Source organism: Lycium ferocissimum, chromosome 1 (genome assembly GCF_029784015.1).
Source record: "Lycium ferocissimum isolate CSIRO_LF1 chromosome 1, AGI_CSIRO_Lferr_CH_V1, whole genome shotgun sequence".
Taxonomy (NCBI): Eukaryota; Viridiplantae; Streptophyta; class Magnoliopsida; order Solanales; family Solanaceae; genus Lycium; species Lycium ferocissimum.
Genome location: NC_081342.1, coordinates 67,172,472 through 67,183,046, shown reverse-complemented (window position 1 = coordinate 67,183,046; position 10,575 = coordinate 67,172,472). Strand labels below are relative to the sequence as shown.

At 39.5% G+C, this 10,575-nt stretch overlaps 1 protein-coding gene across 1 annotated transcript in view; it reads right to left on the bottom strand.

The window, feature by feature from the left end:
• Positions 1-7,944, bottom strand: part of LOC132057895 (F-box protein SKIP19-like) — a 25,665-nt gene extending 17,721 nt beyond the window's left edge. The window contains exon 1 of the mRNA XM_059450488.1: positions 7,461-7,944. Coding sequence (XP_059306471.1) covers positions 7,461-7,807 — 347 coding nt within the window. The 5' untranslated portion in view covers positions 7,808-7,944. The remainder of the gene's footprint in view (positions 1-7,460) is intronic.
• Positions 7,945-10,575: the final 2,631 nt, after the last annotated feature.

The window sequence follows — 10,575 nt, the reverse complement described above, 5'->3', positions numbered from 1 at the left end:
AATACCCCCCAATCCCCCAAACCAGGCCAACCCCCAAAAACTCTTCCAAATTCCCAAGGAAAAAAAAATTAAAAAGTTCTAAAAATGACAACCAAACCAAAAAAAAAAAAAGGAAAAGAAGAAGAAAAAAAAAAAGAACAATACAACCCAGTCCACCACCAACCAGGGCAACCTCGCTAAACTCTTCCAACAACAACAACAACATACCCAGTTGGATCCCACAACGTGAGGTCAGGGAGGTAAAGTGTGCGCGGACTTACCCCCTTGGAAGGTAGGGAGGTTGTTTCCAAAGACTCTACTAAAAAAAGTTAAAAATAAGGAAAACAAGGGAAACAAGGGAAAAGAGTCGGATACGGACCAGCAAATCAAAACTATGTGAAAATGAGAAATACGAGAGTAACGAAGTCATGATAAAATAACAAAGATAGATAAGACCAACACGGCAAGAGGATAAAAATACTCCTAGTACGCAGAAAAGGAAACCTCGCGGCCCCCCTAGCCCTGACCCCGATACCGACCTCCGCCCTCCTATCACTTGCCGGTTATGTCTTCGGTTTTGGAGTAACGTCATATCTGCCGAATCCCTCTCCCCAAGCTCTCTTCTGGCCTACCTCCCTCTCTTGGTGCCCACCATCCCATCCCTCTCACACCTCCTCACTGGCGCATCAGCGCATCTCCGCTGCACGTGGTCGAACCACCTCAACCTCCCTTCCCGCATCTTATCCACCACAGGGGCCACACCCACAATCCCGAATCACTTCATTCCGAATCCTATCTCCCGGGTATGCCCGCACATCCATCTCAGCATCCGCATCTCAGCTACCTTCATCTTCTGGACATGCGCTTTCTTAACTGGTCACCATTTCCATAACTCGCTAAACTCTTCCAAATTCCAAAAAAAAAGGTCAACAGCACTTTTGGCCTATGTTGCTCGAACTTTTCAATAATGTTAGCGGGTGTGTGTCGGATCGTCCTGTATTTTTGGAGGATCTGACACGGGTGCGGTAGCATTTGTGGAGAGTCCGAGCAACATAGCTTTTGGCCCCTTAGTTATTGATAAGTTATGATTTGAGTTCTTATGATATCTGACTAAGCACATTTAACCTTCAATAACTTGAAATGTCCACTTTTGATCCATGTACTTGTGAATAATCACAAATTTCCTTAAATATTAACCGCTTCACTATTTAATTTATCATGTGTATGTTAAATTTGTATTTTTTTTTTTTTGGCGGAGTGCTTCATGTTAAACCGTATTTTTACTCTATATTTGAGGGTAATGTATGAAAGTAGTCCAAATATAACATATTTCCTTCAAAAAGGAGGTCCACACATTATAATTAATTGAAGGTTAAATGTGTTGAGTCTCATATCACAAGGATTAAAATTAGAATTTACCCATAAATGAGAGACCAAAAGCACGACCTCTGTTTGTTTTAATTTATTTGTCTGGTTTTGACCTGGCACGGAGTTTAAGAAACTAAAGAAGACTTTTCAATTTTGTGATATTGAACTAATGAAATGTCGAATGTACCAAAATGCCCTTTAATCTTGTGGTATTAAATATGTCATATCAAAAGTTGAAATTAAAGAGTTGTCAAAAAAGGAAAGAGGCGTTCTTTTTTGAAAGGGACTAAAAGGAAAGTAAGAACAAACAAATTGAATAGGGAGGCAGTATTATCCCGGGGAAAACAAAAAAAATGAAAAGGTTTAAAAAAACCAAAGACGAAAAACAAACAATTAAACATTCACAATGGAAGCCTACAATTTGGAGCAAAAAAATTTCCTTCTTTGTATATACTCAAGCAGCGGACCAGTAGCAATGAACTCCAAATTAACATCGACTAATTCACCTTGGCTGCGATCAACCACATATCGGCACATTTCCTCTAAATCGTAATCCATATCAGATAGGTTTTACCTTTTACTTTCCCTTCCTGTTCATTGTTTTCTAGGGTTTGAGTTGCTTAATGGGGTAAATGTGTTGGGGCGATGAAGTGGCATGCCACGTGGTGTTTGCCTCTCCGAGTTGTTAGTGCCACGTTAAATGAAGTGTGCACCTTAGACAACCTTAACGGAGGAAGGGTATATTTGAACTATTTAAGTAACTTTAAGGGTATTTTTGGATCGATAGTATAACAAAGGGTAAATTTGAAACTTTTCGCATAGTATAGGGGAAAATTTGACCCATTTCAATGTGTTTGAGTCTCGTATCAGAAAGACAGAAATTAGAATTTAGCAAAAAATGAGAGACCAAAAGTACTATTATCAAAACAAGAACCCAGCTCTCTCTAGACATGCTCTGGGCGCACGTTTAGCTAACGTGCACCAGGTGAGTAAAACCATGGCGAGAGGGAGACGGAAAACTCAAGCAAAAACCCAGATGCCAGGGCAAGAACAAGGCCGAGGTCGTGGAAGACCAAGGAAAGTACCGATTGCTACCTTTGGTAGCTCGGTGGGAGCTCGAATCGAACTGGAGACGACGAATCGAGAAGGGGAAAACCTAGATCTAGTCGGCGGGGACATAAATCCAACTGATGGGGGTAGCACGGTAGTATCTGGGGTGGCCAAAAGGCTAAATCTCACACCTCCTACCCCTAACGAGGGACAGACGAGCAACGAAGTTGCAAGAGCAATGAAGGCCAAGGACCCAGTGGCGCCCAATAATGCAGTTGCTGCTGTAACAAGGGACTCTAGCAGTTCGTCGGGTACAGAACAGCTGTGTGCTATGAAGCCTGCAACTGAGAATGTGAAGGAAACACGACCAGGGTCTAAATGGGTGAACATATTTCGCAATAACAGAGCTGCAACATCGGGGATGGCACTTCAATTATATCCCCCCCCCACCCCACTAGGTGATTGAGGGCCAGCTGATGGCTCAATTAGAAAAGAAAGAAGTTGAGCCGGAAACCCAGAAATGGAAGTGTGCTGTGATAGCATATTTCCTTGGTGAAACTCCAGACTACAATGCGATGCGTAGATATATTTCAGCAAATTGGAAAGGTATACTTAAACCTGATGTATACCTTCATGCCGAAAGCTATTATGTTATTAAATTTCAAACAGTAGAGGATATGCAGGAGGTGTATTATGCTGGTCCATACTCTATTAACAATCGACCGATCGTATTGAAGCAATGGACACCAAATTTTGATTTTAGTGTCGAATTTCCATCAGAAATACCACTAGGGGTGTTATTCCCTAAGTTGCCTATGAACTACTGGGGTGATGCTTCCCTTAGCAGGATTGCCAATCTTGTCGGGACACCCATTTATGCTGATGAATGCACATGTAAGCAGACTAGGATTTCTTATGCTAGAATCCTAATAGAGGTAAATGTATCTAAACCACTCCCCGAAGCTATGGTCATAGTGGATTACGATGGGACCAAATACACCCAAGATGTTGAATACGACTGGAGACCAGAGTTCTGTGAACAATGCTTGGTTGTGGGCCACAAATGTATCGAGCAGCCTGAGAGGGTGAATGTACAACAAGAAGGACCACAGGTGAAACGAACTAGAAGGAGGAGACATAATAAGGTTGCCACTCAAGAATGGCAATACAAAGGGCCTGTACAGGGGTGTCACATTACAGGGGCTGACCAAGATGCTGTTGAGCTACCAGTAAATACTCAGCCAGCACAAAGTGCACAGCAGAAGGAACCAGCTACCCTTGAGACAACTAAAACTCCCCCCCAACAGCAGAACCAGAGACAAAGCCCAACGACAAAAAACAAGGCAGGTGAACAGCCTGTTCCTGAGCTGAACTTGGAGCATTTCCCTGTGCTGAATAAGGCACCCTACTCCTAGCAGGAACTCTTTCTCTATGTTGGCTAGTGGAAGCAATGAAACTCATACACGACGTCCTGATAATGCAAGGCCAACCGAATGTCCAATATGACTTGGCTTTGTTGGAATGTTAGAGGGATAAATAAAAGGTACAAACAAAAGGAGCTGAAATACTATATTAATAGTAAGAAGCTCAAATTTGTTTGCCTGGTAGAAACTAGAGTTAAAATACATAGAGTAGCAAGTGTCTTAAATAATGTAGCTCCTAGATGGGGCAGCCTACACAACTATATTCATGCTGATAATGGTAGAGTTTGGATGCTTTGGGACCAAAACTGTTACGAGGTACAGTTGATGGAAGAAGGGGCTCAATACATTCATGCTCATGTGAAAGGTAGACTCGATGGGTTTGAAGCGTATGTTACTGCGATATATGGTTTTTACAGTGTGGATCAAAGGAAGGCTCTATGGCAAAGTCTGATCAGAATAGGCCATGGGGTTACAAAACCATGGCTGATGTGGGGCGACTTTAATGCAATATTATCACCCCTTGATAGACTTATGGGCAACCCTGTTACTGCTGCTGAAACACAGGACTTCTCGGACTGTATCCAGGATCTACATATGAATGAACTAACATGGAAGGGTGAGTATTATACTTGGTCAAACAAGCAAACTGGTGCGGACAGAATTTGGAGCAGGATTGACAGAGCTTTTGGGAATGCGGATTGGCTGAAGCAATTGGGCCATGTCCAGACTGAATATGATGTGCCACATATTTCTGATCATTCCCCTATGATGCTACAGCTATACACAGCTCCTCAAAGTGGCAAAACTCCCTTTAGATTCCTTAATATTTGGGCTGAGTATGCCAAGTTCCTTCAAATACTAAAGGAGGTATGGAAGCATCCGGTGGGGCAAGCAGGTATGAAAAAGGTCTGGCAGAGGCTTAAAGCACTAAAACCGCTGCTTAAAGATCTTAACATCAAGGAGTTCAAGGGAGTCAGGCATAACATCGATCAGGCTCGACTGACCTTGAAGATTGTCCAGGCACAGTTGAATGCTCAATGTACTGATGAGTTGATAGCACAGGAAAAACAACTCCTTCTTAATCTAGAAAAATGGTCCTTGATCGAGGAAAGCATTCTGAAGCAGAAATCCAGGGCCTCTTGGATCAAACTTAGAGATTGTAACACCAAATATTTCTCAGCCGTGATGAAAGAGCGATGCCAGAGGAAATTGATTGGTGATATTCTCTCCTTAAATGGACAGAGAATCCATGACCCTAAAGATATTGAAGTGGAAATCACTACTTTCTATAGGAGCTTGATGGGGTCATCTCAGGCGTGCCTACCAGCTGTAGATAAACGAATTATGAAGCTGGGGCCTGTCCTAAAACGACAACAGCAATTGGACTTATGCGCAGAAATCAAAGATCAGGAAATTTGGGAGGGGCTTAAATCCATTGATGATGAAAAATCCCCTGGCATAGATGGTTATTCTGCCTATTTTTTAAGAAAGCTTGGGTTGTTATCAAAGATGATATATGTGCAGCAGTCAAGGATTTCTTTAGCTCTGGATCAATGTACAAAGCCATAAATTGTACTACCATCACTTTAGTTCCTAAAATCCCGAGCCCTGTGACTGTCAAGGACTTTCGGCCTATTGCTTGCTGTACCATTTTATACAAGGTCATTGCTAAGATATTGGCATCAAGGATGCAGAAGATTATGCCTTTTCTAATTTGTGAGGTTCAGTCAGGTTTTATACCAGGCAGGAGGATTTCTGACAACATATTAATGGCCCATGAATTAGTGAAAGCATATTCTAGGAAACATATCTCTGCTAGATGCATGATCAAGATCGATTTACAAAAAGCATATGATTCAGTTGAGTGGGCATACCTAGAACAAATTCTGGAGGAGTTGGGATTTCCTGCAAAGTTCAAAGGTTGGTTAATGCAATGTGTAACTACTGTCAACTATACTGTCCTGGTAAATGGGTCACCTACTGAACCATTTGATGCAGCAAAGGGGTTGAGACAAGGTGATCCGATCTTCCCTTTCTTGTTTGCCATTGTCATGGAATACTTAAGTAGAAGCCTGAATAACTTGAAAACAGAAAGGTCTTTTAAATACCATCCGAGATGCTCAAAACTAGGGATCACACACCTTAGTTTCGCAGACGATCTATTGCTCTTCTCTAAAGGGGACCTAGCTTCGATGACTGCTCTACATAAGTCATTCTTGCTGTTTTCCCGGGCAGCAGGACTACAAGCTAATTTAAGCAAGAGCTCAGTTTATTTCGGTGGGGTTGCACAAAGTGAGAGGGATAGAATACTACAACACCTGGGATATTCGTGTGGAGATCTACCTTTCAAGTATCTTGGTATACCGTTATCTACAAAGAAACTTACTCTAATTCAATGGCAACCACTGATTGAGAAAATTGTTAAAAGAGTATCCTCTTGGACTGCTAAGAAGCTCTCCTATGCAGGGAGGGTTCAACTAGTACAAAGCGTGTTATTTGGCATACAATCATATTGGGCACAACTCTTCATCTTGCCTACTAAGGTGATCAAAGCCATTGAAGCATATTGTAGGAGCTATGTTTGGTCCAGGGTCAATACAATTACTAAAAAAGCGCTTGTTGCATGGGATAGAGTCTGCTGTCCTAAGGCTTCGGGGGGTCTCAATCTCATAAACCTTCAGGTGTGGAACCAAGCGGCTATAGCTAAACTATGTTGGGACCTAGCGAGTAAACAAGACAGACTCTGGATAAAATGGATTCATGCATTTTACATCAAAGATCAGAACCTGGCCACTCTTCCCATACCTGGCCAAGCATGTTGGATGGTGAGGCAACTTATTGGAGCCTGGAAAAAGCTTGAGCAAGTGAATACCATGACACAGCCTGGCAAGAGCATGATCAGAAGCATTTACCTACAGCTACTGAATAACCATGAGAGAGTGAATTGGAAATGCTTAATGTTCCATAATGCTGCCCGACCCAAATCTGCTTTTATCCTGTGGCTCTGTCTTCATGGAAGATTGTTGACAACTGATAGACTTATCAGCTGGGGACTGAATTTTGATCTAGTGTGTGTGATGTGTAAAAATTATAATGAGGACAGGGAGCACTTGTTTGTCAAATGTTCGTATGTGCAGCAACTCTGGAGCAGAGTACTGGCGTGGGTACAGCAGCCGCTGCTCATTTCACAAACATGGCTGCAACATCTGGAATGGATGATCAAACGTGGGAAAGGGAAATCACAGCAAGCTGGAATCTTTCGCATGGTGTGTGCTGAGATTACAAAGTCGATACGGGCTGAAAGAAATACGAGGATCTTTGAACAGCGAAGCCGTGAAGTAGAAAGTGTTGCCCGTAAAATAGCCTACACCTGTACTGTTCGCGCCACCCCTGGCCTCCAAACCCTTATGCAGAGCTACAAATTTTGAGGGAGTAATAGTATCCAGCAATAGGCTTGGGTTTTCTTTTGTAGAGAGTATTATACCAGATAGTTAGCTGTGTTTGGCTATGCTATGGAGCTGTAAATGACACACTTGGTGATTAATAAAACCTGTTAGTTACCAAAAAAAAAAAAAAATTAAAAGGTTACTAGAAGGAAGAAAAACAAACAAATAAATAAATATTCACGGTAGAAATTACCTTTGTGCTATGTTCTCAAGCAACGGACCAGTAGCAAAGTACTCCAAATTAATATCAACTAATTCACCTTGACTACGATCAATAGCATATCGACACATTTCTTCTAAATCATAATCCATATCAGATAAGTCCCCATCATTCGTCATGTTAATGATTCGCCACATTGAAGGTTCCTTGCATATTCGCCTCCATGTAGTGCACACTTTCTGTGCAGTCTCAAGTATTTCTATAGCCCCAAGCTTGTGTAATATATTTGCCCATACATTTTCCTCAAGTTCTAACCATGGAGGCTTTTTCACCATTGATGCCTTTTTTGTTTTCCCTTTTAGTTTTCCTTTTCTGTTCATTGTTTTTCTTCTAGGGTTTGAGTTACTTAGCGGGGAATTTGGGAAAGTGAAGGAGGAGATTAGTGGAAGCTATGTAGGCAGTGGCGGACAAGAAAAGGACCCGTCGCCCGTTCGGAGGCAATTGTTTATTATGGGGGCGCGTGGGGAGGCTAATATTTGAATTTAAAAAAAAAAAAAAAAAAAAAAAAAAAGGACAAAAATCATTTTCCCCACCAACTTTATCTGGAATGTCAAAATTATGATCCAACTGTATAAAATACACATTTTTTTTTCTACTATAACTATAACTTATAGTCTATAAGCAATGAAATTTTTTAAAAGCCTATTTTATTCTCTAAACTTTGAGCTTGCTTTTGCCTCTTTTACTTTTTTTTTTTTTTTTCAAAAGATCCTGAATCCAACACCCCCCCCCCCTTCCCCGCGTTTAATCTACGGTCACTACTAAAAACACTATTTTTCCACCGATTTTCCATTGAAAAATCTTTTGCTATATACGGAATGTCGGTGGGAAAAATATAAATAGTTGAGTTTTCATACGGAAAATTTATGAAATTTCCCATTGTTTTAATGTATACCTGTTTTTCACCATGCATTTTCTCAATGAAATTGTTCAGCGGGAATGAAGTGGAAAAGTCATGTTTTACAGCATAAATTTCCTCTTTTGAATGTTGGTGGAAAAAACCTCTTTTTCTAATAGTGGTTATGAACTTAAATTAGGACATCTTATTTCTAAAATAAAGTAAGTGAAAGGAGAAATGTTACGCCACATAGCCCAATTACAATATTATACAACATTATTTCTGGGGGGAAAGCATTATACGTAATGTGTCAATCATTTGAATAAAAGTACATAATAGTGTATAAAAGTTGTTTATACATAAATATAGGCTAAACTGGGCAACAAACTCAAAATATGAGTTACGTGGCGTAAATATTTTCTTCCATTAGACATAGAGTGTAATTTTCCCAAGTGGAACTGGTAAGCAATGACATCTATGTTTATCTATATCTATTTTAAAGGTGAAAAGTTTCAAATTAAAGTATTGAAAGATAAAAGTAATCCTGTAAAGTTGAGTGGCTAAAATAATCTTTAATAAATAAATTATACCATCATACATGCTCAAGCAGAGGAAATTCATTTAGCAACAAATATGAAGGCAAAGTTACTAGCTATCAGGAAAGCAGGGAACAACGGTTCATGTATTTCTTGATAGAAGCAGACTCAAAGGTGCTACAACAAATCATTCAAAAGCATTAGAAACCATCATGGGAGTTAATTGAAAGATAGAAGCAATTCAAAGGGACATGGAAACTTGTTATGCGCAGCTCAATCACATATTCAGAGAAGGTAACCAATTGGCAGATTGTTTGGCTAATTTTGTACTAGATAATAATGGGAGATTTCAAGCAACACAATTCAATGAATTACCAACAGCAGCAAGGAAGATTCTTAACATGGATAAATCTCAGATTCCATATTTAAGAATAACGACAAGAAGAATACAGGCGCTATGAATATAACAACACAGAGCTACAACATCAATTTGAATGAAAGGAAATTAGGGCAAAAATTGGGGGAAAGTATACGGACCAAGATTTTCAATGAAATAAGTGAAGGAGATGAAGAATACTTACCCAACTCAAGGTGGAAAAGTGATAGATCTGACCATTTCTACTCCGACAAACATGGCTGCTTCGATTATTGATTTCATTGAAGAGTCATCATCTTGATCTTGGTCGATAAGTTGGTATTTTACCAACTTATCTCTTTTTTAATCTTAGATTTTTGCTATGTTTGATTGATAAAGGAGTGCATTTAATGTCGTTTACTTCTATTTTACAGGTTTATGTGATTTAGAAGTGATCGAAAAAGAAACCAAGTGAAAACAAGTAAAAAGAGGCCAAATTGAAGAAAACGAAAAAAGTGGCAAAATGTGCAAAAACGAGTCAGATCTGCAAATCTGAAAATATGGGGCTGTTTTGGTCATATTTTAATGTGGGAATATTGGGAGCTATAAGAGCATGACTTGGGAGAAATTATTTTCATCTTTGGCCATTTTACAAGTCTTGGAGAGCTAGGGTTTTAACACCCACACTTGGGGATTTAAGCTTTGAAGATTGGGTTGAACTTTCTTAAACTTTTCTCCATTTCTTTGATTCCTTGCTTTGTAATGAATATCTAAGTGTGTAGTATTTATTTTCTTCACTTGAATCTTGTTTATGGAAATATTTTATGATTAAAGTGTTGGATGAAACTCTTGTTTTCCTTATGTATTGAATGTTTTTTATTGCTAATGAAGTGAGTTAATATTGTTTTATTTAATCTTGTTCTTTAATGTTTCTTAAGGGATTAGCTAACCCTAAGACCCGCCCATCTACTTCGATTTGAGCTCGGGAGAGGAAGATTGAGGTTGATAAAGATTAATTAACAAGAATTTGGGGCTTTAAACCTCATCTAATAACTTGAGCTAGAGATAGGAAAGTTACTTGAGATTATATTGATTGTTCACATTTTCTACATTCTAAGACTTGAGAAAGCTTAGTAATGACATTTATCAATTTGATCGAGAGACTGTTGATGAGATTTTAGAAATCATTATCTAATTAGCTTAAACTCACTCTTAGTTGTAAAATCGTGAAATACATTGGATCGTTACTTGAGCGTAATTTCCTTTGTATCCATACTTGTGTCCATTGATCATTTAACCCGCTTTCTAGTTAGTTTTATCTTTGTTAGTTGTTAAACCAAAAATCAAGTATTGAAAAAG